Source organism: Trichoderma citrinoviride (assembly GCF_003025115.1).
Source record: "Trichoderma citrinoviride strain TUCIM 6016 unplaced genomic scaffold BBK36scaffold_10, whole genome shotgun sequence".
Taxonomy (NCBI): Eukaryota; Fungi; Ascomycota; class Sordariomycetes; order Hypocreales; family Hypocreaceae; genus Trichoderma; species Trichoderma citrinoviride.
In genome coordinates, this window is record NW_020194718.1 from 595084 (window position 1) to 621715 (window position 26632).

Here is a 26632-nt window from a genome sequence, read left to right on the forward strand (position 1 = left end):
GAGTACTGAATCGTGAATTGCAGATGGAAGGAAGTTCAATGAAGCCCATGATTATGCTCTATTTTTTCGCTGATCGGCTGCGAGATCGCTTGGACCCGTAGACGGGAGGCCCACAGTTTGTTGATGACTTGGGACGGATTGGGGAATTTTGGGGTCCGTGAGAGGATACTGGGACATGATTGGTTGGTAGGTGAAGAGCCTACTTATGGAAAGGTCACTGGGTTATACGCGTACATAGTACGCAGACATCAAATATCGAAGCTATGATTTATATGAACATAGAAGAAAAACAACACCCATGGTAGTCCTTGTTATTCATCGAATCCAATCCATCCGTGCAGTCAAAGCACCAGCCACAGACTGGTCACCTCACTAGCCACAGTCTCCAGTCGTGGCACGTGGCTGCCCGAGGCAGATTTCCATCGATATGACAGCGCCGCTGGTTGGCCACTCAATAGGTAATCCCTTGGCAGGGATCTCTTTGAGCTCCTCAAAGGGAAAGGACCCCACTTCTTGTCAATTGTGGGATTAAGCTTCAATGTGGGAAGGAGCACACAGGCTTCGGGAGTTACCTTATCCAGCACGTCTCAGAACCTTGAACTGGGATTCTGCAACTCTTTTTCTCCCTCATCACCAACATCGTCGTCATTGCCATCAGCGTGAAAGCGCTTGAACAGACTCTCGGATGTTTCCAAGCACTACGCTCTCACTCACTACACGTGCAACGACGTCGAGACTCACGGGGTACAGCTGGCACCTCGATGCCAAACGACGATGACAGAGTCCTTTCAGCAAAGGCCAGAGGAAAGAATCATGCATAGCCATCAAACTCTGCAGAAGCAGGCAGAGAGACGGCCTCGTGTGTTGTGCTATTCCTGGAGTTGAGTCCCATCTGTCAAATCTCCTTGAAGTGTGTCTCGTGTCTGTCTGTCGTCGTTCGCGGTCCGACCATCTCATGCATGACCGCGCACCTCCGCTTGGGGCTGAAGCAGAAAGGCGGGCTGTCACTAAAAGCTCGGGACACCGGCAACGGCTGCGCGACGCCAAACTCGACTCGATTAGCAGCGCCAGGATGGAGGACGGACCTATTCCGCGCTTGGTGTCTTCGCAGCTCAGTGTTGCAGCCGGGAAGCTGTTGAAGCTTGTGTCGTGATGTTCACAAATAGGAAATGGAAACACTCAGCTCATGTGCAAACCAACTACAGAGCACCGCTCTCACTTCAAATCATTCTTCATCTCAGCCGTTTTTCCCTCATCGTGGTCTGTATTGGACCTTCGCAAAAGGTCCCCGGAGTGGCGGGGGGAGCGCTTAGCATCCAATATTCTGCAGGCTGAATTGGGCCCTTGTTGTCCCAAACTGCAGCTGGACATGGACGCCAAACCCAATGTGACGAGCCTCCAATCAGCGCCCGGACCCGGACGGAGAGAGTTGGTGTGCTTCATTCCGCTCTGCTCTGCCAGGCGGGGAATCCATTGTGCACTGGCAGGTCGACGAGAATGCCTCGCCCATGTCAGTACGCGAATGAGGCGACGACATGTCCACGACCCCTGCGAGCAATCAATGGCCCGCTCCAAGCGCACGATGCTACTCCGGAGTGGTATTAGATGCTATCGGGACAACCCTTCCCCACGAGGATAGCCCAGCCGGTCTGGCTTTATAATAACGGCTGGGATGCCGGATGAAAACTCGAGCTCGACCTTGCACCTCGTCTGTCTCTCGTGTCCTGCTTCTGTCAGTGAGAAGTAGAGGTGTGTCCAACGGGTGACGCCCCTGAGTCGAACCCGATCTTTCATCATGGCCAAGATGCAGAATCTACCGACTTCGCTCGCGCTGCTCCTTCTCGTGTCGACTGCCTCATCTCTGCACATCCGAAGTCGGCCAGCAGATGCTCAGGCCACGCCAGTCGCGCATCTGTCGCATGCGGCAGCGCCGCCCATCATTACTCCCGGTCCCTCTCCGGAACTCTTGGCCGAGTTGAAGTTTGCACGCGCTGTGCCTACCATTCCAGCGTGTGCTACTGACTGCGTCGCGTCCGCCGTCACAAAGTCGACGAACTGCAAACTGGGGGACACCTTGTGCGAATGCAACGCTGCGGACGTCATCAACAAAGGGGCAGCCCCTTGTGTCCAGAGCGCCTGTGGATATGTTGGTGCTGTCCGTAAGTGGCCGTCGGAAGCTTGATGCTTTGTCGTCAGGAGGTCGAAACTGACAAGGTCAATAGAGGCTCAGGTGGCGGGTGAGCAGCTGTGTATAAGTGTGCTTGCTGGACTCATTCCCGGCTCATCATCCGAATCTGCCCCTGAGGCCACCGCTACCAACAAGGACGACGACTCGCCTAGCCAGTCAGCCGGCTCTTCCTCATTAAAGGAAACTTCTTCACCGTCGAATAGCGCATCTCCAAGTGGTAGTAGCACCTCGTCAGGAGGCTCTGGAAGCTCATCAGGAACTTCCAACGGAAGCTCGAACAACGGATCGTCAGGAGGATCAGATTCTGCTGATTCAGATGGTTCATCGGGTTCCGGAGCTCTCCCTAAACGCAAGAAGAAGGGACTCTCCGGAGGTGCCATTGCTGGCATCGTAGTCGGCGTTGTAGCCGGTATCGGCCTTGCAGCCGCCGTCATCTGGAAGTTCTGCCTCAACAGAGCAAAGGGAGGAAACACTACCGCAGCTGGAGGAGACGGAGCAGCGCCAGCCGCAGCACCCGCTGTAGCACAACCTCAAACCGCCCAGGTCCCTCCCGTCGATCCTACTAAGCTCACATCCACGACGCCGCTGTCGACGCCCAGCGAGCTGTCGAACAACCCCGTCACTGTTTCGAGCATATCGCCGTTCCAGGGATCTGCTGCTACGACAACGCCTCCTGTACATCCTAATGCGGCTGAGCTGCCTCATGGGTCATATCCCCAGCCGCCAGCCGCATACGCATATCCGCCTCATCCCATGGGCCAGGCGTATCATGAGGTGCATGCACAGCCGCCAGAGATGGCTGGTAGTACGCATTTGCCGCAGGAGTTGCATGGTGGAGGGCCGGTGTATGAGATGGGTAACTGAGCGTCTACTCGTTGAGGGTTGAAAATTGGATGAGTATGAGTACATGGGAATATGAAGGAGCTAGCTAATGTATGTAATTTCTAACAATGATATCCACGTCTATGTCAACTATTTGAAGAAAATCGCAGCGCTTCTCAACATTATTACAAAGACTGTCAGGCACGTCTAAAACCTCCTCATGATCCTTGACTTCCACCAAGGCTTCTTTTCGCCTCCATCGGTCGTAGTATATCCTTCTTCCTGAACATCATGCTTCCCGACAATATTAAGGAAAACCTCGTTGAGCGTCGTCGGACTGACGCTGTAATGTGCAACGCCAAGATACCCCTTCTGCTCCTCCAACATGATCAACAGCCGTCCCCTCGCACTCTCACTCGTGTTCGCCGCGCCCGCGCCCGCGCCCACCGGCAGCGGCGGCACCGCGGACGAAGGCATCGAGAAGCGCATCTGTCCATGGAACGTCTCCTGTTCGACCTCTGCGCCGGGGAAGTTGTTCAGCACCCACGCGCGGAGGGCGTCCATCTCTGCGGCGGACGAATGGGGTGCCGTGGCCGCGACAAGGTGCACGTGCAGGGTGTCGCCAAAGCGGTGGCGGAGCGCGTCCGTCGAGCCGAGGGCGAGCATGCGGCGGGCCATGATGCCCGCGCGGGTGGCCAGCGCGTCGGCCTCTTCCATGCTGTGCGTGGTGAGGAGGATGCTGCGGCCGGGGACGATGGCCTCGAGGGTGCGCCACATGATGCGCTTGGCGGCGGCGTCGAGGCCGGACGAGGGCTCGTCGAGGAGCATCACCGGCGGGTTGCCCGTGAGGGCGATGCCCAGGGACAGCTTGCGCTTGTTGCCGCCCGAGAGGGTGTGCGCCATGACGTCCGCGTAGGCCTCGAGGCCGACGGCAAGGAGGACGGCGGGCACCTGGTGGTCGACGTCGGGGATGCCGCGCAGGCGCGAGTAGTGGCGGAGGTGCTCGCGGACCGTCATGTTGTCGATGGCGTCGAACTGCGGGCACACGCCCAGCTTGGCCCTGGCGGCGGCGCGGTGCTTGGTGATGGAGACGCCCTCGACGAAGACGTCGCCGCCGTTGCGGCTGGGCGCGATGTCGCCGCGGATCAGGGAGATTGTGGTGGACTTGCCGGCGCCGTTGGGGCCGAGGAGGGCGAATACTTCGCCGTGCTCGACGCCAAAGGTGATGTTGTCGACGGCAGTGTTCTTGCCAAAGGCCTTGGTCAGGTGTACGACGCGGAGGCCGTCGGATGCGCCGTCTGGACCGTCTACGCGGACGAGCTCTTCTGCAATCTCTGGGTCGTCAATCTCAGGGGAGCTCTTTGCCTTTTCAGGGGCATATCGACCGGCGCCGCTTTCGATCCAGATGACGATCGAGAACCAGAAGATTGCCTGCAAGATAAGGTACAGCAGAGGACCGCCGTACGCAACCATTGCTGCAGGGTTCGGTTGAAGTCGGTCGTTGTCACACGTCGTTGAAAAGATGTTTTGGCCGACCATCAATGCGCGGACGAGCGAGCCCGTGGGGAAGATGGCAGCAATGATCCAATGTGCTATCAGGACGTTTCGATCGGTGTATGCGGCTGGTGAAAGGGTAAGGATGAAGAGGTACGCAATGATGTAGACGGCGAAACCGACCGATTGAACGACGGAAGTCATGGCATAGGTCGCCATTGGGCTTGCGCAAAGGAGCGAAAAGAGGTAAGAGATGATGATTGTTGTCAGACCGTAGAAGATGAAGATGGGAAACAGATAGCCCCCATTATACCATGAATCTGAAGACACGACAAGTAACATGGCCGCCAAGATCATGGGGACGGCAATGATGCCAAAGTCGAAGATGACATGTGCAGCCCAGACCGGTAGGGTACGAACACCGCTGGAATATTGCAGGCTGCGGACATTCTTGAGGCGCTCGGTGTTGGGATACAGACCAAAGAGACCGGGGAAAATGGAACAAGCAACAGCAAAGTAGACCACGAGTTGGAGTCCTCTGCCCGTTGAAGGAGCCACGGGATAATCAAGCTCTTTGTAGGACGTTGCGATGGTAGTATTAGCGAGGATCGTGTCCAGAAAGCTTTGGCCCAAAACCGCAGAGTACATGGAAGAATTGTCCGTCTTGAATGCCAGCGTCGGCGCTGAGTTGGAGTCGCCGAGCCAGAGACCGGCAGGCGTAACGGTCCTCCGATTCTTCTCGATAAAATCCTCCATAGAAGCGAGTGAATCTACAAGATCGATGGTGATGTTGCCGAGTGAAGTAGAGCTGTCACGTTTTCGGGAGCTGGCCGAAGTAGGTAGCATTGGCTTGAATAGGTCTTCCACCGAGGAGCTGTCAAATTTGGACGATGGGCCCCCAACAAGATGGGCGGTATCCAAGAGCTTGAAGAAATCATCATTTGTTGTATGACTGCTCCTCTGCGTGGGTGAACAGCCGACCAGCTCATCGTTGCGAACAAGCAGTTGAATCACCGCAGCGGCGACGATGGGGACCAGAAAAGCCGCCGCATAGGGGAGCCAATTCGTCTTGAGAACCGTAAACCGCTTTCTCAGAAGCACGCCCGTCTGCTGGACCATGCCGATCTGCCGTCCTGTGAGCAGTGCCGGATTCTCGTCAGCCAACGGTGTATTATCGCTTGCGATCTTGGCGGCCTTTTCGTTGACGACATTGGGATGCCTCTGGGAGCCATCTCCGTGGACCTCCTCAGCCAAGTGGAGAAAGACGTCTTCAATGGTTGGGCTGGAGGTTTTGTACGGGATGCCCCCAGCTTCCAGAGCCCGGATTACTTTGGCAGCCTGGTCCGAAGACGATGACAGGTAAGTCACGTTGTTTGTCCCAACCTTCTTTGTGACGCCTTCTATATCGGGCACCTCATTCAAGCTCTTCGGGTTCAGCACATGAATGCGGTAGCCCGCACCGTAAGTGTCCTTGAGTTGAGCAGAAGAGCCTTCAGCCCTCAGCGTTCCTTTGGACAGGATAGCAATGTTGTCGGCAAGCAAGTCAGCCTCATCAAGGAAATGAGTCGTCATGATGATTGTCCGCGAGCCACGCTCTTTCAGAAGGATGTCCCAAATCTTCCTGCGCGACAGGGGATCGATGCCAGAGGAGACTTCATCAACACAGCAGACAGAGCTTCCGCCAACCAACATCAGTCCCAGCTGCAGCTTTCTTTTTTGGCCTCCAGAGAGAGTCTTTGACCAAGCCTTTGCCTTTGAGCGTAGTCCAATAGCATCGATCAGAGCCGCAATGGCGGTGTCCGACGTCTTCTTGAGAGGGTCTTTGATGCGGCTGAACAGACGGATGTGTTCCTCAACGGTCAATTCATCCCAGAGAACGTTTTGCTGGGGAGCATATCCAAGACCGCCAGACGTGTCAACGGAAATGTTTCCACTCGTAAAATCACTGATACCAGCAATCGCATCAAGCGTGGTACTTTTGCCGCTGCCGTTGGCACCAAGCAGTGCTAAGATCTCCCCCCTTTTGGCCGTCAAGGTGAGGTCATCCACAGCCACTACCTCTGGCCTTGGCGGTGAGACAAAGGAGAAGAATTTGCGCAGCACACTCGGTTTGTAAATCTTGGTCATGTTTTCAAGGCGGACCGTTTCTTGGAGGCCACCGGCTGTATTTGGGAGGGCTGTTGATTTTCGGGTTCCTGTGCTCACACCATGTAAAGCCCGCTCTACAGAAGCTGCGGCGGCAGGATACACAATCATCTGGATGATGAAAAAGATCCAGTGAACGATACCGGGCAGCCTGGACGTGCCACTCGGCGGTGCGTGTGCTAAATCCGCCGCTTTTCCATCCTGTTCGAACCGAGCAATGTAGATGATGAAGTAGACGAAGTTGCACGGGGTGAAGAGCAAGCTGAGGACAGCGACTGCGGCAGTGCTGGGGTGTGGAACGACCTGGGCCACGATGCCAAGCACGAGCCAGGTGACAGCAGTGACTATTCCTGAAAGCTGAGCCTTTTTGAAGAAGGATGCTCCGAGAAGAGACATGGAAGTCATGGCGATGCCGCTGAGAAGGAAGAAGATGATCAGGATGCCGAAGCTAGTGTTTGTCCAAATGAGAACTCTTGCAACAATCGAAGCGACAATCCAGCCTGGCATGTAGGCGATGATAAAGGCGTGGTGATTGGAGATGAGCCTGGCGAATTGGCGATGCCAGCCCTGGCGGGTGGGCATCATGGCGTCGATCAGCTGGGACATGCCCTTTTCTCGTTCCGTAGCAATAAAGCCAGGCATGTGATAGCACACTCCAATCATGGCGGCTAAGAAACTCACACTCAGGTATTTGATGAAGGAGCTTTGATATTTTCGCCGCAACTCAGCCTGGTGTTCGTCCTCGGTCAGTTCGGTATAGGGGTACTGCTGCGTCGTTTCCGGAAAAGAGGATCCCGATTTGAGACCAGCAATGGCAGCGTCCACGGCTCGCTGGAGAGGAAGTGCGTATATCTGAGCGTCGTTATTGCCCTTGTCCGTCCGAAAGCTGCCCCCAAGGCCAGCATCAGCACGCAAAGTGTAGTTCCAGAAGTCATCGCTGCCTTCGTCAGGAGAAGAGTAAAACACCACAGCACCGAAGCAGTTGGAAGTGCCGCGGATGGTACCTCGGCAGATGTATCCCAAGTCGGATTCGTCTTGTATCGTTGTTGCATTCTTGCCGGCTCTCGTGACCGTATCGGAAATAGAGTCGACGATACGTTCTATGTCGCCGCCAGTGTGGCCGCTGTTGACAAAGACGACGGTGTCTCGACCGCCGTTAGCCTTGGAGAGGGCGGTCTCGAGAGAAAATATATCGACTGGAGACCCAATACCGAACTTGTCGTCGGGTTGAGTGAATTTCTGACCAATGCCGATGTAGACGGTGAGGACGATGGGAAGCACGAGGGCGCTGTAGACGGTCGAGGAGATGTGACGAGTGATGACGATTCTCAGCGTCTTCTCAGTCAAGGCCCAGATCTGGCGGTAGAGGGCCATGATGGGCAGAGACGGGGGATGCCCTTGCGGTAGCTTGGCTTGTGGTTTGATGTCTGCCATGCGCAGCTGTATTGTCTGTAGGATGAGGGAGACGGCAATGGGTAGTGAAAGACGTCAGGTCAGCTCCCTTTTTCGAAGTTGACGATGAGAAGAAAAGGCTTCACTGGGTTAGCCATGATTCTAGATCCATCCAAACACGTCGTGGAAGGGAGGCTGGCTTTATATACACTGAAAGCATTGCGTCCATCACATCGTCTCAGCCCTGGAGGAACTAGCTTGCAGAGAGGCGTACCGGCCGCCATGACGGATGGCATTGATCTTCGTCGAGGCAGACAGGGGTCAGACGGTTGGGTGGTATCTCGCTTAGCTCTGGCCTCGCACTCGTGAGGTCTGGGTCGCTGGAACGAAGCAAATGGGAAGGAAATGAGTCCATGCTGCGCCATGATGCTCGAGGTGGGAGACGTGGTGTTGTCAGTGGCTGGCAGAAAGGCAGCGATAGGATCCAGAGGTCCAGCTGCCCTGAATGCCCCGTAGGATTCCCCTGCCATAGGGCATTTAGTGCGCCCACCCCGCTAGCCTTGGCGAGCTAGCAGCGCCAGGTATGGCCCGCAACGGTTTAAGGTGTGACGCTAAGAGCTGGCCGTGGGGCTGGGGCTGGTGAGCGCCACGTATTTCCCGAACGGGATCAGGCACATGTGAACCGTGAAGCGAAGCGACAGTCAGTTGAGTGACGATTCGAGTTCTGTCAATCACATGTAGCTACGTCTTCACCGAATCAAACCTTTACATACGTCCTTAGCCCCCCTCTCGTCTCGATTCGCGAGGCAGATCAACAACCTACAGTTGCACAGCCGTGTTGAAAGGCTCCAAGAAACATGAACTAGGTACCTAAGCAACCACCAAGCCTAAACCAGCCACAGCTTCAAGTCATCAAACCACCCACCTGAGCCTCAACACGGCACCAACCACCACTCCCCGTCGAATTCCCTGGCCTTTACGAGCAATACGGCCCTCACGCGGAGGCAACGCAAAATCAACGCCTAAATTCCAGACTCCTTAGCGCCGATCCCTTGAAACGTGGGCCAAAGACATTCTGCACTAACAGCCGAAGTTGAGCAGCGCCAAGCGCATCCTTTGCATGTCGAATACGCGCAATACGGCACATGCACCCGACGAGAGTTGATGAGGACGTGGATGGTGATTGGTTACCGTGCATGGAGTGCGGGTGCGTTGGTCATTTGGGAGTTTTATGGCCGGCGGAAGCATTTCTGCTTGATTACGTATATGTTTGTTGAGACTTATAGTCGGAGTAACTGAACATGACTCGAGAGGAGAGAGAGAAATATACAGCATCTCTGCAAGAGGCAATCCTTTCGAAGACGGCAAGTCTGCGAAAGGACATTGTTTCGAGTGAACCTCTAATCTGCTATAACGGCGGCAGCATACAACGGTGTCGCTACTCATGGACACTACTTGACGCGTATCGTGATCCTCTCAAGATCCATCCCCGGACACGGTACCCGATTCCTCACTATTCTCCAATATCCAACCTACAAGACACAAAGATACAATCACTCATGTCTCAAACCCCTGAGCCTATCGTGTACTGACATATCCTACTCCTCATCAGATATATCAAGGCTCGCAATCATCGACTCCAGCTCCAAGACAACCATCTCGTAGATGGCTTGCTGGAGCCTGGGCTTCTTCAGATCCTTGCCGTACCCGAAGTCGCAGTCAAGGACTTTCTGCGTCAACTCTTGGTATACAGGCCCCAAGTAGCACGGCCGCGATGCCAATCGACGGACCTCCTCGATGTCATTGTGGTCGATGCGCTCCCATCTCCCAATCGCCAGCAGCGCGGCTCCCAGGCTGTATAGCGTTATATTTCGCACCCCGTGCTTGTATTGTGCCTCTTCAAAAGACTGTACGAGATTGGCTGGCGACTCGACGTCCATGACAGACGGGGAATCTCTGGGCTCGAACTTGCTGTGAATCAACTCTACGCCAAAATGCAGCGTCTGGAGCGACATTGTCAAATCTTCTCCTTGTTTGAAGAACGCAAGATCTCGAACGCTCCAAGCTTCTTTGAGCCACGGTGTTGAATTGAATTTGAGCACGGCAGACACGAGCCGGTGAGCTAATTGCAGCTGGCCCACGACGGTCAGCCTGGTGCTGGCAGACTGGCCGAGTGCTTCATCCATCAGCATCACATCGTCGGGTACCATGTTGCCGCAGTGGGAGCTTGAACAGGGGAAGAAGCAGTGACGAAAGCCTTCCTGCATGCGACTATCGATATGCCCTAGACCCTCTGCCTTGCATATGACACCTGGAGCTGAGCAGCGTCTTGAGAGTTCGCGGCAGAAGTGGCCCGTAAGCTGTAGGTTATCTGTCGAAGCAACTTTCACTTCTGTCGGGGTCGTAGAGGTGTATGACGCCAATTCTTCATCGCTGCTAATATTAGAGTCACTGCCGACGCTGGAGAATCTGACCCTTTGCCGCTTTCGCCGGTCGTTCTGCGAGTTGTCCGCTTCCGAAGCTGGAGCCAATAACCCTGCGCTGGACCATGTGATAGAGTCTATGGTCCTTGACCGGACTTGGAGCCTCGTCAATGTCGTCTGTAACAGGGCTCTCTGCTGTAGCTTGGAACCGTAGCATAGGATTGCAATTTCCATCTGCACGTCATTCTCCGCTTTGGCGTTCAGGAACAGCCTGACAAAGTGCCCCAGGTGTGGCGCCCGAGTGCTCGACCAAGCCGTCCTTAATGCTTCATGCAGAGCCTTTGAGGCCCTTCTTATAGCTCCATATGTCCCGAATTCCAACGGCAATCTCCCTGCTCTTGCAGACGACTTCTTCGCAGTATAGCGTGGAGGCTTCTGTAGCTGGTTGACTTGCTCTCGAAGACGTCTCAGTCCGCTGTTACTTTTTTCGAGGCGGTCGATTTGTTCTTCGAACGACTTTTTCTCGAATGTGATCGTAACGCGTTTTCTCAACTTGCGAATGGTGTCTCTCAGCGGCTTTCGCCTGAGTTGCTCATCCTTGAGAGTAGCCTAAGTTAAAAGTCGCATCCGCAACCATCACTGACCCGACTTGGTTGTATTCTTACCCGTTTCTGCTCTTCCTCTAAAGGTGTGAAGCATTGGAACGCTCTCCGTAACGCTTGCATACTCTCTTCAATGTCGTTGACAATATCAGTCATCGACCTCGCATTTCTCCCCAGCACTGATTCAAGCTTCTCTTGGAGGCTATTTGCTTCCCACTGATTGTGTGCGGGATCCTTGATCATGTCTTTGATGATATCTTGGTCCTGCAAGGCCAGCCGTAGGACCAGCTCAACTTCATTGAGGAAAAAGTCCCGCTGCGCTCCAAACCTTTTCCGTATCCTTTCAACTTCGGCAGAGTAGTGGCAAAAGATCTTGAACTTCACCCGGATTGACTTGTATACGTCGATAGCGTTCCCAATCGTGGGCAAGATTCCGAGTGTTTGATATATTGGATCCATTTCGTAAACGAGGCGCCGATGCTGCTGGTTGTCGCATGTAAGCTAAGATCAAGAGGGAAAATTGTTGGAACCTGCCAGAGTAGGCCCAGATGGTAGAAGATAGAAGCAACATGAGCACGCTCTCCATTTCCCAAGCTCCGGGCAAACGAGGGGAGGCGGAGCGTGCATGATGCGGCTGAGGCTTGAATCCTCCGAATCTGCCCAATGCAGCCAAGTCTTGCGCAGGGCTTGAAACACAACTCATTGGCATTCACGCGATCCACGTCACTGATAGCACGCCTCCGCACCATCAGCTGTGGCTGTGTTTGTGTCGTTGTCCATGTGATGTTGATGTCGCTCCTCGTGTGGTTTGTTCTGTATCGTCACCCTTTCTGCCGTGTGCGATGCTGGACCTGCGACAACGCATCCGTAAAACATCCCTTTGAATTCAAGGATCTCGTAGAGATCTGATGGTTCTGCCTTGTTCTTGTTTGCTTCTGCGATCACACTGACATGAGGCAGAATGGCAGCATTTCTTCCGTCTCAAGCTGACTTTGATCCCGTCAAATATATCCTGGAATGGCAGTCGCAACAGTTGCAGGTGCAGCCCAGCGACTATGTCGAGGAAGCTGCCCACCACAACGTGGTTGCTAGCCTTTCAGCGAGCTTGACGTCTCTCTTCAAAGCAATCATTCCAGCGCTTTCACTTCCAGAACAGGAACAAGACAGGATCCCTCAAACTGCTCGCATCAGCCTCGAACGCAGTTGCAGTGCCTTGATCCTATGGTCTGACGGCTATGGAATCGCAGAGGGTCGCCTAAATGATACCCTCAATCGATCAAGGAAACTTCGCTATACGACCCTGAAGAACTTGCTGCATATTGGGCGCGTGCTCGTCGAGAGTATGTGATGTATTTCTATTACTGGCGTGTTGGTCATGATTGACAGACCTGACATGATATTTTACTGTCGTCTATAGGATTAGTACCTCTGATCCATGTTTCCGAGAAACCCCAAGAGCTTTGCTCCAGCGTCGAGTCAAATATTGAAGAGGCAGCAAGCATTATCATTGAAGCGTCCAGCCGACGGAGCGATGATTCTTCGAGCGATGCAGCCTCTGATTTCTCAAATGACGATATCCATGAGATTGCCGAAGATCTCAAGACGGACACCCTCGTTCTATCGAGCCTTGACCCCTTGCTTAAATGCCCTATCTTCGACACTCAGTACAACGTTGCTGCAGATGGCCTCGCTTCTTCCACCTGGAGTCCCGAGCAGCTCTTTTCGAACAGGATCGAACACAGATTCCCTTCGGCAGGCACGCCGCTTGCCTCCCGTCTAGGGAGGATAAATTATGATCGTTATCTACGGTGCCAAGCGATGAGAGACGCCCAACAAAGAGAAGAGCCTCTGTCCATGATGATCCAGGAAGGGCAAAGCCACGCTGGCACGATGGTTGCCGACAGCAAACTCCGTGACTCTGGAGTCGGCAAGTCTCTAGGCATGTCTGCCGCACCCAAAATATCCTATGCGGAAACCACAATGAGCTACAACCACGAAGGCCAATCGGTGCGAATACCACCTCTCTCGGAAGAAGCCAAGTCGGGCCTTCTTTTCTCTTGCGTTGCGTGTGGCCGCACTATACTTATCGCAAACAATTCCGGATGGAAGTAAGAAGCCCATCCCCTAAGGGTTGTAGACAAACTAATCGCTTCTTAGACGGCATATCTACCTCGACCTTCAACCGTACATGTGCTTGGACATGTCATGTCCGCATAGCAGCAACACCTTTGAAAGTCGCGAGAAGTGGATTGCTCATCTGGCACTGGACCATGAGATGGCGCCCCATTGGGAATCTATTCATTGTGCTCTCTGCAAAGAGCAAACAGGGAGAGGAAAGATGGCCGTCACCATGCATTTTGCTAAGCATCTAGAAGAGATTTCGCTATCAGCGCTACCCATCGATATGGCCTCGAACGCGGCATCCGAGGATACTATCAGCTTCTTCAGTGAATTGATTGACGGGGAAAGTGATAGGAACCGTGGACCGCTTCCCCTTGAGGGTGATGCAGCAGCAACTGAGACTAGGCACAGCGTACAGAGTTCCCATGACCTAGACGGCCCAGATCCCGATGTCAAGGCGAGGAGCCTCGGCACGCCTTCAGATGATGAAGCTTTACGCATTGCTGCCGCGCAAGGTGATTTGGAAAGTGTGGCACGGATCTTGCAGGGCAAAGATAGCTTTGATCGCCCCGAGGCTATGGTAGCTGCGGCAAGACACGGGCATGACCTGGTACTCCAGCTGCTTCTTGATCTCGGCGGTGCCAGCCCAGACCCTTATTCGGTTCATACGTCACTAGCAGACATAGATTTTCCAGCCCCGATGCTGGCCGCCATCGGGCAGAGGAATATCAAGGTCATCGAGATACTTTTGGAGCAGAAAGGCTTTGATCCTACGCGAACTTTCAACGGCGAGACGTACCATGAGATTGCTCGCCGCCGGCAAGGACCCAACTGGGAAAAGGAATATCATATCTTAAGAACCGCCTACAGTAACTATAAGCAAACGCACATTACCTCGGTTGAGGATAACTCGCCTGGTACCAGCGCTGGAGCAGATGACGTAAATCCCATAGTCTCTCATACCGCTCAACACCCTCAGTGTAAACTCCCGGGCACGAATGCTTCTTTCCTACCTGATGATTCATCGGCCACTGAAGCACCAACCTCGCGGGTACGCTCCCGGGTCAGACCTAGGAGGCTTCGGGGAGATCTTGAATGCCCAGTTTGTGGCGACTCGTTTGACGAAGGAGCTGAACGTGAGAGACATATCATGTCCCTGCACATAAAGGTACGTCTATCAGAGCTATCATGGCGACATGCCATCCTATTTCATCAATTAAGTAATAATTTTTTTTAGGATTATCATGACTTCCTTGCCACGGTGGAAACTTATTTCAAAGACCAGCAGGACAAGTACGCCAGGTTCCTCAGTTTTTTGTCGGTGACGATGAGCCGCCCCTGCTGGAGATGCTACATAAGCAAGGAAGGTATACCATACCTATCTACGAGTACATTGGTTAACAGATTAAATAGGTCATGTGCAACGCTGTATTTCCCAATTCATGCTCGCGATGTCGATGCATTGGAGTTCCTTGCGTTGTCAAAGCTACAGAGCCACTCGGGCGAATCATGAAGCGCGTGTAAGTTTGAATAACACAAACGCTAGACCAGACATGAATATGCTCATGACGAACCTATCAGAGATATATATCAATCGATTGTGGGCATCGGGAGCTTATTCGAAGGATATCCTACTTTCGTTACGGACGAGCTCAGCAGTTTCCTCCCACCTGGATATCGGATCGAGGCGGTTGACCATTCGAGGATTCAGTTCTTCGCACCGGATACCAGACCACTCATTATCGATATAAAAGGCGCGCCAAAGGTCCCCCTGAATTATATTGGGCGTCAGAAAGCTGGACTAACTGAAAGCTGGATGGCCAAAGTCAAAGTAAAGTTATCGGTCATGCATGCCAAAACATGAATCTGTACGCTAACTCGTTTCCTTAGAATCGTTTTATTGGCAGCCCTCATGTATACGGACAATTTCTCGAGAACCTGCGGGATACCAAAGACATCGCTCACTCCACTCAAGACTTGGCCACCAAGAAGCTGTTTGGTGCAAACAGGGATCTGATTGGTGAATTTCAGATACTCGTTGCTAAGGGAGAGCTCAAAGAGCTCAAACTCGACGACTCACTCTTGCAGAGAGCCCGTAATGCTCTTCAATACGGTACTGGAAGCCCTGAGGGGGTTTATGTTAACAGAGGAGGGGTGGATCAGGGGTCAAATGAAGCTGTCGAGGTGGTTGATAAGGGTGAAGCCTCTCATTCGACTGAGATATTGTGTTACATCTGCCATGAAGCTGGTTCTGGCGATTTGATACATTGCGACAATAGCGACGTAAGTCTTCTTTCATTATCCTTACTTAGATTGATATCACGGAAGTCATGCAGATATCTAACAACTCAGTAGAGCTGCGAAGGAAAATGGTTCCATCTGATTTGCGTCGGCCTTTCCTCTGCCCCTGCAGCAACGGCGAAGTGGCAGTGTCCCGAATGCTGTGACCGCGTTGATATCGCAGAGATAGAAGAGTCCTAGCCAGGAGGGTCTGGTAAGGAAAAGCTTCCGTCTTCTGGCAGCATCGGCTTTGCTCAACCAAATCCGGACATTTAAATTTGCCCCATACGAGTCTCCATGACAACCTTGGGGTGGACTTTCTCAAAGCCTAGGCACAAGTCATAATGGAAAAGAAGGAGAATCAAAGAGAAATCAGAATCCGCTGGTCATATTGTAAGAGATGAGGTTGTTATTAGAACAAGGAACAAGGTAGGCAAGGACATTGACAGCGCGCGAGAGAGTATGCATTCTACAGCAGTTGGCACCTTGAGAGCAGATCTCTAGTCACTGTCGTCACCTAAATCATGCCTTTGTGAAGTTCTACCAGATTCTCCAGAGAACTGGATGATTCCAAGTTATCATTGTTCTCGATGACAGCCTTTCTCCAAGCGAGAGAGATGTAGTGGGATTTCGGCAGCAACTGAAGATGCAATCGAGATGAAATCCTCGAGCGAGCAGATCCCGATTGCTGAACTCTATAGGGAAACCCGACAAGATCCGATGTTCGAAAGAGTCAATTGATGTAAAACCTTTGATTGATTCCATTGACAATTCTTCCTCTTTCGTCTAGTTGCGCAGGATTCTCGAGCTTCTACTGGTTGGCCATGATGTTGAACTCTGATCCGAGTACCCCTATGACGTCAAGTTAACCCCGAGATGAGTCCGGTCTTTCGCATCGTTTGTCAGCACATCTGGATGTGGAAAACAGTGAGAAGTGAGATGATGCAGCTTTGGAGCTTCTTGCCGAAAGAGGTCAATGCTGAGTGAGCATCAAGTCTTGAGTCAATCGAGTTGTGGGAGACAATACTCGAAGCTCTGATTGTTCTTGAGGACGGTTGTATCCGGAGATTTGAGATGAGATGAGATGGTGTAGATTGATCATATACATCTAGATAGCCGAGATCCTTATTGAAACACCTGGGAAGCTTATAAGCCGACAAAGATCCGAGAGTCGACATCGATCAACTCAACTTGAAGGATAGAAGATGACAGCTTCTTGGTATTAGGGCTGTTTTGGACTTGTCTATGTAGTATCTGTTATGCCACCAAGACAAGGGGACTATTTTCTCCTTACGGAATAGCCAACCACGCTCTATCTATCGATCTAGATATGCCGGACCCTCCGCCGCCTCTGCCGCAAAAGGCCCGCCATCCAATGGTAAAAGGCAACTCTTCCCGTTGTGGGTAATCGCTGGGCGTTGCCGTTCGCAGTTTAGTTTCCTTCGGGTTCTGGGTCCCTGCGTGCCGAGTTTGCGAGACGGAGTGACGATAAGACGACAAGACGACATGTAAGAAGGGGAAAAAATTGTCATGGTGGGCTGGAAACTGTGGCGACGTGCGATTCACATTGGCCAGTTACTGATGTGATATTCGAGCGGGTATGCTACTATATCATTCTTTATTTCCATGGATCTGTGAAATACCTATAAACGAGTGATGTCCTCTGGTCCGCAGCTGGACTCCGATTGAGTCTGTGAACAACGGCTTGCCACCTTGTGACAGCTTCAATCTTTGGAAGAGTCAAAAGTTGAAGTTCTCAACATGGAGGCATATCGCCAATATACCTCCCTAGGCAAACGCCTAGAAGCACAGCTTCAACGAAACCGAAGTCGACCACACACGACGACCACCACCACCGACAACAACAACAACAACAACAACACCACCCAACCTCCTCACACAAATCAGGCAGCCCCCAATGACATAGAAGCATCATCACCATCATCGCCAAACACAACCGACCTCGAAGACGACTCCCCGCCGCTCGACCATTCCCTCAGCAGAATCGGCACGAACCTGGCCGTCGCCCTCACCGGCATCGTGCATAAACAGCACCCCTCCTCGACGGATGGCGGTAAAGTCTTCGTCGTCGGCTTCGAGGGGCCCAACGATCCACTGAGTCCGCGCAACTGGTCGCTGACGAAAAGGATGCTGTGTACGCTCAACGTCGGCATCATTGCGCTGGTGGTGGGAATGGCGGCGTCGATCGACTCGGCGGTGATTCAGAGGGCGGCGGAGGATTTTGGAGTCAGCGAGGTGGCCGAGGCTCTTGCGACTGGGCTGGTAAGTTGTTTTTTTTTTTTCTTTTCGTTGCTCGGCGGACCAGCATCTCGCATGAAACGAGGATCCTGTTTCTAACGACGGGCTGGATGCACAGTTCCTTGCTGGCTTCGGCTTCGGCGCCCTGATTGCTGGCCCGCTGTCGGAGACGGTCGGGCGGAACCCCGTCTACTTTTCCTCGCTGGCGATATACATGCTCTTCCTCATGGGGGCTGGACTGTCCAAGTCGCTGGCGGGACAGCTCGTGTGCCGCTTCTTTGCGGGATTATTTGGCGAGTCGCCGCTGTCGACTGTCGGCGGTTCGATTAGCGATCTGTGGAATCCCACGGATCGCCTGGTTGCGTTCCCCATGTTTGCAAGTGAGTGAAGAATGCCCTTCTGAAACGAGGTTCAGGGCGATTGATGTTCTAATGAATGCCATGATAGCTGCTGGATTGATGGGACCGGTCATGGGACCCATCGTTGGCGGCTGGATCTCTCAAGCACACGACATCTCGTGGCGCTGGACCGAATGGGTCACCATCATCGTATCCGGCACGCTTCTCATCTCGCTGCTCCTCTTCCAGCCCGAAACCTACGAGCCCATCCTCCTGCAGTGGAAGGCGAGTCACCTCCGTCGTTTGACCGGTGACAGCCGCTACGTATCTGCCGCAGAGATCGAGCACGTCACGTTCCGCGCTCGCATGATGACCGCCGTCAAGCGGCCCTTCATCATGGCCATCCAGGAGCCCACCATCATGCTGTGGACAGGCTACCTGACCGTCGTCTACCTGATGCTCTTCGGCTTCCTCGACGGCTACACGTTCGTCTTCCAAGAGACGTACGGCCTCTCGGACGGCATCACCGGCACCATCTTCGTCGGCATCGGCGTCGGCCTCGTCCTCTCCTCCGCCCTCCTCACCCCGCTCCTCTTCCGCTGGGCCAAGCAGGAGATGGCCAAGCTCCAGAGCGCCGACGAGCCCGCCGCCCGCATCCCGCCCGAGTTCTTCCTCTGGTACGCCCTCATCGGCGCCCCCGCCATCCCCGTCTCCTTCTTCTGGATGGGCTGGACGGCCTACCCGCACGTCAGCATCTGGTCCCCCATCGTCGCTTCCGTGCTGTTTGGCTTCGGCATGTTTTCCGTCTTCGTCTCGACGTACATGTATCTCATTGATACGTACGAGGTGTATGCCGCGAGCGCGCTGACGATGATTACGCTGGTGCGGTATGTTGCCTCGGGGGGCATGATTGAGATTTCGATTCCGATGTATAAGAATTTGGGGATCCATTGGGCCTTGACCATGTTAGGGCTTATTGCGCTGGTGTTTACGGCGGTGCCGTATGCGTTTTTCAAGTTTGGGCCTTGGATTCGGTCAAAGAGTCGGTTTGCGAAGCCGAAATAGAAAGGGAGCATTGGGAGACACTCTGACAAAAGGGGGTGTGATCTTGAGCATGAAAGACTGGATATTGATACAAAAGTTTGGGTAGAGACTGGTATACGTGCATATGTATAGATTAATGAAGACATGTTCATGTAGGCAGCTTGCTGAATAGCTATAAGCGTGGTTTGCCCTCAAAATCAGACCCAAATAGAGGCTTGCATAACATGTAATGACAAACTTTCACCTCAATCCTCATAAGTCTCCTCGTACTCCTCCTCATACTCTTCCCTAGCCTCCTCCAGCTCCTCAAAATCACTGCTGCTGGCATCCGAGTCCTGCGCATCGGCAAGCGCCTCCTCGTACTCCTCTCGCGCCTCCTGAACCGACTCCCGATCACTTGAAGACACAGAGTTGCCGTCTTCGTCCGTTGCGGGGAGGACGGCCGGGGGGCCACTACTGTAGTCTTCGTTGTATTCGTTGACGATGACCGGTTGAGGCACATAATGGGGCCTCTCTTCGTCGTCGTCGTCGCTGCTACTGCTGTCGTCTTCTAGGGCGTGATGCAAGAGGGCACCGCCAACCAGTCCGGCTGCGACACCGCCCGCGGCGCCGAGAAGCATGCCGCTGCTTCCGGACGACTTCTTCTCCTTCTTCTTCTCTTCGCCGTGGGCCCCGTACTCGCCATATCCGCCGTGGCCACCGTACTCCCCTGTGGGGGCGCCGTAGCCCGCTGGCGGCATAGGAGGCGGTGCGCCATACGATCCTGCGTGAGGAGGAGGTCCAGGAGGAGCCGAATAGCCTCCTGGCGTGTGTCCGTACGGCACAGCCGGGGGGTACGGCGAGTGGCCGCCGCCTCGAGAGTCCTCGCTCGGGTACGTCTCCATGGGCGGTCGTGGAGGGGGCGCAACGTAGCCGGGGGCCTCCCACTGGGTCACGCCGGTCTCCGTGTTGGCATAGTACCATCGCTGGCGGCTCTGGTCAAAGAGGGGGATCCAGCCCTGAGGCAGAGGCGGCTTGTCAGAGGGAGGCTGGTAGGTTGGCTGAGGGGGTGAGGCGTAGAACTGAGCAGGAGGGGCGTCATCTCGGTTGGCGGAGTGGTAGCCATAGTCGCCGTGCTCTCCTGAGGCTGGTGTTGAATCAGTCATAGACTCTGATAGAATAACGAGCCTTTTCTGCTTCTTACGGGCAACTTACCTTGGGGAGGATACTGATGGGACTGGGATCCTCCAAGCCCGAGTTCGCCAAACTGGCCCGAGAGATTGTCGACGTAGGACATGATGGGAGTCAAATGGCGCAGAAGCAATCCGTTTGCTACAAGGGAAAGGGCCCGGTTGAGCTCGCAAAGAGAAAGGAGTTGCAAGTTGGCGGGCAAATGCCTGGGGTGCTTATTTGGAGGAAGCGGACAAACAAAGAAACTGTTGGACTTTAATCCCGAGAGTCAGACGCTGAAGTTGTCGAAATGGTTGGACGTGAGGTTATGCATCAAATGTGCATATGCCAAGTCGACAGGGCCTCCAGCTGCAGAAGGCACGAGGCGCAGGCACATGCAGGCGGTGATTCGGTGGAGAGGCCCGGCAGAGCCCTGAACCAGGCCTGAACAGGACTCAAACCTCTATCCTTCTAAATCAAACTCGTTTGCTGTCTAGTACAAGGCGAACCTGGCGTGTTTGTGGCTGGCTGGCCATTCAGTCACACGGGCCGTACCGAGCGCGCCATTTTCCGGCCTGGATTTGACTTTCCATGGTTATTGTTTGTTTGGTTGGCACATTGAGATCTTACTGCATACATGTAGCAAGGAGTTGAGATGGAGGGAGCATCCGTCAACGGCAATGATTTCCACTGGCTTGTCACATAACAAAGCCAGGGCACGTTGTAGGTGACTGGGATGCAGGATACGGAGATATCCCCTACATGTCGATGTCCGATGCGAACAGCGGCCCGTGTGTAAGAGATACATACATGTACAGCCTTGTTGCGTCCATCTTACTGTCACCCGTTGACCATGTGAAGTCATCTGAAGCAGCAGAGCCGACTATCAGATGATTCTGCATGGGAGGCCCCTCAAAGGGTCCAGCCAAGGTCTTGTCGCCCGTCAATCAGTCAACGCAAAGGCATCCATTGGTTTGGACGTGTCGAGATCAAATTCGTCTACAGCGGCCTGTCAACTGCACAGCCACTGAGCCTCCCCCCCAGTTCCCCCGCCGGCTGCCGCTTATCTCGGCGCCACTAGCCGCCTAAAGTCGATGCAGCTGCAGCAGCCCCAGCCCGCCAAGCCGGACTCCGACGGCGCTCAAGGCTGACCGCAGGGCTCTTGGCGGCTAAGGCACGATTACATGATGCGCGCTCTGTGCTGGTAACATCATCTACAAGCTTGGACTCTTTTCTTTCCAACAACCGTCAATCCACATCTCCAGGTCGACTCTCGACGTTCTTCTCCCCCTCGAACCGTCGTCTTCTTGTCAATCGACCACAGCCATGTCCGGATACCCTGGCCAAGGCTACCACGGCGCCGGCCATCACGGCGGAGGTGGAGGCGGCTACGGATACGACAACAGCTATCCTCCTCCCAACGGCCCTCCGCAGCCGCAATACGGCGGAGGCTACGGCGGCGGCGGCGGCGGTGGTGGTTACGGCGCACAGGGAGGATACGGCTCTCCGCCGCCGCCTCAGCCCGGATACGGCGCTCCCCACGGCGGCTCCTCCCCACGGCGGCCTACCCTCCGCAGCCCAGTTACGGCGGTCCCCTCCCTCAACCAGGCTACGGCTCTCCCTCTCCCCAGCCCGGTTACGGTGCTCCTCCTCCTCAGCCCAGCTACGGCGCTCCTCACGGCGGCTACGGCGCTCACCAGCCTCCGCCGCCGCACGGGGGATACGGACCACCCCAGGGCGGATACGGCGGCCACCAGAACCAATATCCTACCCCCGGAGGCCCTCCCCCGAACCACCACCCGCCTCCCTCACACCCGCCTCCCCCAGGCCTCGATGCCTACGGCTACCCTCTCAATCCTCCGACCGCGATGCACGCGAAAGCCGGCCCGCCGCCGCCCTCGGCTCCTCAACAGTTTGGTCACGGTGCTCCGAACGGCTATACCTTCCAGTATTCCAACTGCACGGGAAAGAGAAAGGCGTTGCTGATTGGCATCAACTACTTTGGCACAAAGGCCGAGCTCAAGGGGTGCATCAACGACGTCCACAACGTGTCGGCGTTCTTGGTGGAGCGATATGGCTACAAGCGCGAGGACATGGTCATTCTGACAGACGACCAGACGGATCCCGTCATGCGCCCGACCAAGGCCAACATTATACGTGCTTTCGGCTGGCTTGTCAGCGGCGCGCAGCCCAATGACTCCCTGTTCCTCCACTATTCCGGCAAGTACTTCTTTTGCTACAACAGATTATCACACCATATCACTGACCATGGTTTGTAGGCCACGGCGGTCAGGTGAAGGATAATGACAGTGACGAGGACGACGGCTACGACGAATGCATCTACCCAGTCGACTTTGAGCAGGCTGGATACATTACCGACGATGAGATTCACTTTCACGTCGTCAAGCCTCTGCAGCAGGGAGTCCGTCTCACGGCCATTTTCGATTCATGTCACTCTGCAACCGTCATGGATCTGCCCTACGTCTACTCCACCAAGGGTGTCCTCAAGGAGCCCAACTTGGCCAAGGAAGCTGGCCAGGGTCTCTTGGGTGCAATCTCCTCCTATGCCTCGGGCAACATGGCTGGTGTCGCGAGCAGCATCATGGGCTTTGCCAAGCAGGCGCTGAATGGCGACGGGGCCTACAAGAAGACTATGGCTACACGCACGTCACCAGCGGACGTCATTATGTTTTCCGGCAGCAAGGATGATCAAACATCGTAAGCTCTTACTCCTGTCCCCTCCACTCAAGTTCCGATCCGCTGCGGTTGTTCATTGCTAACATGAAGTCTCAAGCGCCGATGCCACGATAGGAACCCAGGCTACCGGTGCCATGTCGTGGGCCTTCATTTCTGCCCTGAAGAAGAACCCCAAGCAGAGCTACGTGGAGCTGCTCAACAGCATCCGGGAGATCCTCGAGACCAAGTACACCCAGAAGCCGCAGCTGTCTTGCAGTCACCCTCTAGGTATGCCCCGTGACTCGTCTTCTGCGTCATTGCTGTGCTAACATGGTGACAGATACCAATCTGCTATTTGTCATGTAAACCAAGAAAAGAATCTCTATATTGATATGAAGCAATGTGTAACGAACCAGATTACTTCTTACTCTGTTTATGGATATATAACATACGCGGCAATATGTTCAATTCCTTTTGAACAGGCCCCTTGTCGCATTCGGCCAATATTCACCATAGATTCTCTCTCTCCGTTCGTTCCACAAGAGGTCAAGAGCGGTCTTTGTACCTAGTGTATCTCATGGGTATTGCGAACGATGCCTCAGCTTTTTGACTAATCGTAATCCATACGTAGCAAAGCCAAGTCATCTATCTATCATGTAACTTTACGTGTATGAACTACTATTGATGCAATCTTTAACTAATGCCACGCTTCAAGCTGCCAGCCCTTTCCAAGCCCTCGGCCACACGTCTTGGACGTACCGGCACGGCTTCTTCGCTAACGTGGGAGGCTTTCGCGCTCAAGCCCCTGAATGACACTGGAAGCCACATCCTACCTCTGGCTCATATCCCGCAGATACATCCAGTCTCCGACAATTTCAGACGAAGAAGCTCCTCGGCAGGTCCCAGAACAGGACACTGTGTCGCCAAGGTCATCGCCTGCTTCCAGGTCTAGGCTACCAAAACCTCCAGTGCATCTCCCGCGGGTCGTGCAAAACCTCCCCCGTAACGACCGTCAAGTTGTCGACACGTCGCCGTCGCCGTGTTGCTGTATCATGGCGAGCATTCTGCTGGATCTTTCGGGCCGTAAGGACATCCGCTGTCGCGGTCCGCATGGACAAGGCCCGTGAGCATGGACCGGGTTTCCCTCCGGGAGGCCGGGCCTCGTAGCAGCCGCAACTGCCGCATCGGCAGATTTTCGCTCGAAAACATCGTAGAATGACCCTGACGCCGAGTTGGGCGCTCAACATTCAGCCCTTTTCATCAAGCTTGCCTGTCGAGTGGCACGAGCGCCACCCCATGTGCCCCGGATAGGGCGATGATGGCAGACCGCTGCGGCTGGGGACGCTTGATAGCCTCTACCTGTGCGTTGCGACCATGAAAGTATGCTTCAGTCCATCTTACCACTTGGGACTTTTGAGTTTCTGTCGCGGGTCGAGTAGTTCCCTGGCGAGCATCGAGCATCATCTTGCGAGGCACAACAAGTCCTCTTCCGGGTCCTCGAGACTGGCGTCATCTGTCAGAGGGGTTTCAACAGAAACAAAAAGTCGAGTGTCATGGTACAAAAATGACAAAGGACGTAGCCGGGACATTGTCATGTCGACAACATCTCAGTGTGAACCAAGAGTCGAACTAGACGCTGCCCTCGCCAACCATGTTAGAGCCCCCCCAGCAAGAAAAACGTAGCACAGGAGGAAAAAAAAACCCTGGGCCCGAAGTAGATTCCCCTTGGCCTGGGACTTTTCTGGTCCATCTTCCTCGTCGCCCTTCGTCCTTTGCTGGGCAAAGGCTGCACATCGTCGTCGTTCGAGCCGGTGGTCGGCATTTGAGACTTGTTGACCGGATGATGGCCTTTTTGCCGCGCGTTGGGGTGAAAGGACGACAATGGACTGAGCGCAGCATGTGATTTTCATGCGAATATGCCGAAGTCCGGGAAAACCTGTAGAAGAGAAGGAATCAGAAAAGTTGCCGGACTGAGTTCCCGAGTCAAGATTGCCGTTATGCATGCCCTTGTCGTTTGGGGCTGAACGTGCACGACTCGATGCCCATCCTAGACTGACGATGGTTGAAGCTCCTTACATGGTATAAGCTGTTTCTCATGAGCTGCCATATCGATGGGTCAGACAGTAAGTATAGCGATTACAGATGCTATTCGATACCTATCGTAACCTGAAGTCTCATCTTCGCCATCATGGGACGTGTGCAGAAGGAAAAGAATGTCGAGGCCAGGTTGAAGCCTGCAGCAATCGAAACCGCATGACCCCCTGCTGTCCAGCCAGCTGGAGGTCGTTATCGCAGCCGCTGAACGTCGGTCAGGCCCCTGTAAGAGCACCTCACCTCTAGCGCCAGCAGCTGACCGCAAGACAGGGGCGCGCCCATGCTAGCACATCAACCCCACAGTTCCCTCAACTCATGCACTTCACTCACAGTTGAGTTCAATCAGAGCCTCACCTGGACTCAACTCATCACAACCCGACATCTCCTATCTCAACCCGGTATCTGATCCCGAATAGTGGTAGCACTACTACAAACCCACAATGCCCGATCCCCCCCCTAATCCATCACCTCCCCCTCGCACCACCACCACCACCACCACCATCCGCATCCTCGACGGCGGCCTCGGCACATCCCTCGAGCACAACCACGGCATCTCCTTCACCCCGTCCTCCTCCCCCCTCTGGTCCTCCCACCTCCTCGTCTCCGACCCGGCAACCCTGCTCCTCTGCCAGAAATCCTTTGCCGCCATCCCCGTCGACGTCCTCCTCACGGCAACCTACCAAGTCTCCATCCAGGGCTTCGCGGCCACCAAAACAGCGGAGCACCCGTCCGGCATCGCAGACGCCTCCCACATCCCGCCCTTTCTCGACAAGGCCATCCAAATCGCCCATGAAGCAGCAAAGGCACGAACCCCTTGCGCCGCCGCCGTGGCACTAAGCCTCGGCCCCTACGGCGCATGCATGATCCCCAGCCAGGAATACAGCGGGGCCTACGACGCGGAACACAGCTCCGAGGAGGCCCTCTACCTCTGGCACCGCCAGCGGATGGAGCTGTTCGCGCGTGTCGTCCCGCCCGTCAGGCGCAGAATCACCTACATGGCCCTCGAGACAATCCCCCGCCTCGACGAGATCGTCGCCCTCCGCCGCGCTCTGGCCGCCGTCCCGGAGCTCTCCTCCGGCATCCCCTTTTGGATGTCCTGTCTCTTCCCCCACGAAGACGACGACAACACGCCCGACGGGAGCTCCCCTGAGGCCATACTCGGGGCGATGCTCGATCCCGCTCTCGCGGAAGAAGCAGTCCCCTGGGCCGTAGGCATCAACTGCACAAAGGTCTGGAAACTGGACTCGTTGCTTCGTCGGTACGAGGCTGCTATTCGTAATCTGCTGCACGAGGGCACCGTCGAGAGGTGGCCTGCCTTGGTGCTGTATCCCGATGGAACAAACGGGGAAGTGTACAATACAACCACCAAGCAGTGGGAGCTTCCTCAGGGGGCTGCTGAACAACAACAAGACAGAGTCCCCTGGGAGACGCAGCTTACGCAGGCCGTGCGGGCTACGGAAGCCAGGGGAAACTGGCCTGAGATCATTGTAGGGGGGTGCTGCAGGGCTCTTCCAAGCGATATCAAAAGACTTCGCGATGCTCTAACAAATTGATGCCAACACAAATTCCTATCCAACACAAAAGCCAAAGAACAAGATGAAAGAG

General features: G+C 54.5%; 8 protein-coding genes across 8 annotated transcripts; 5 read left to right on the plus strand and 3 right to left on the minus strand.

Moving 5' to 3' along the window:
• Positions 1-1795: 1795 nt before the first annotated feature.
• Positions 1796-3052, plus strand: BBK36DRAFT_6088 (hypothetical protein; the record flags this gene model as incomplete). Its single annotated transcript, XM_024898349.1, has 2 exons — positions 1796-2159; positions 2223-3052. 2 exons carry the CDS (start codon positions 1796-1798, stop codon positions 3050-3052), a joined length of 1194 nt encoding a protein of 397 aa, XP_024747994.1.
• A 165-nt stretch (positions 3053-3217) lies between these two features.
• Positions 3218-8023, minus strand: BBK36DRAFT_1123390 (P-loop containing nucleoside triphosphate hydrolase protein; the record flags this gene model as incomplete). The annotated part of the gene is made up of 1 exon (XM_024891047.1): positions 3218-8023. One exon carries the CDS (start codon positions 8021-8023, stop codon positions 3218-3220), a length of 4806 nt encoding a protein of 1601 aa, XP_024747995.1.
• Positions 8024-9637: 1614 nt separating this feature from the next.
• Positions 9638-11525, minus strand: BBK36DRAFT_140979 (hypothetical protein; the record flags this gene model as incomplete). Its single annotated transcript, XM_024897478.1, has 2 exons — positions 9638-11030; positions 11114-11525. The coding sequence occupies 2 exons, from the start codon at positions 11523-11525 to the stop codon at positions 9640-9642; spliced, it is 1803 nt and encodes a 600-aa protein (XP_024747996.1).
• A 502-nt stretch (positions 11526-12027) lies between these two features.
• BBK36DRAFT_21428 (hypothetical protein) lies at positions 12028-14700 on the plus strand (the record flags this gene model as incomplete). The annotated part of the gene is made up of 5 exons (XM_024897916.1): positions 12028-12406; positions 12484-13174; positions 13224-14355; positions 14425-14480; positions 14601-14700. 5 exons carry the CDS (start codon positions 12028-12030, stop codon positions 14698-14700), a joined length of 2358 nt encoding a protein of 785 aa, XP_024747997.1.
• Positions 14701-17127: 2427 nt separating this feature from the next.
• BBK36DRAFT_1133488 (MFS general substrate transporter) lies at positions 17128-19129 on the plus strand (the record flags this gene model as incomplete). The annotated part of the gene is made up of 3 exons (XM_024892098.1): positions 17128-17750; positions 17845-18106; positions 18174-19129. Exons 1-3 carry the CDS (start codon positions 17229-17231, stop codon positions 19127-19129), a joined length of 1740 nt encoding a protein of 579 aa, XP_024747998.1. The 5' UTR covers positions 17128-17228.
• A 224-nt stretch (positions 19130-19353) lies between these two features.
• BBK36DRAFT_6094 (hypothetical protein) lies at positions 19354-20384 on the minus strand (the record flags this gene model as incomplete). The annotated part of the gene is made up of 2 exons (XM_024898350.1): positions 19354-20234; positions 20303-20384. The coding sequence occupies 2 exons, from the start codon at positions 20382-20384 to the stop codon at positions 19354-19356; spliced, it is 963 nt and encodes a 320-aa protein (XP_024747999.1).
• A 1741-nt stretch (positions 20385-22125) lies between these two features.
• On the plus strand, positions 22126-24616 carry BBK36DRAFT_1170364 (peptidase C14; the record flags this gene model as incomplete). Its single annotated transcript, XM_024895434.1, has 4 exons — positions 22126-22477; positions 22537-22975; positions 23052-23221; positions 24567-24616. 4 exons carry the CDS (start codon positions 22126-22128, stop codon positions 24614-24616), a joined length of 1011 nt encoding a protein of 336 aa, XP_024748000.1.
• An 851-nt stretch (positions 24617-25467) lies between these two features.
• On the plus strand, positions 25468-26590 carry BBK36DRAFT_1177089 (Homocysteine S-methyltransferase; the record flags this gene model as incomplete). The annotated part of the gene is made up of 1 exon (XM_024896044.1): positions 25468-26590. The coding sequence occupies one exon, from the start codon at positions 25468-25470 to the stop codon at positions 26578-26580; it is 1113 nt and encodes a 370-aa protein (XP_024748001.1). The 3' UTR covers positions 26581-26590.
• Positions 26591-26632: the final 42 nt, after the last annotated feature.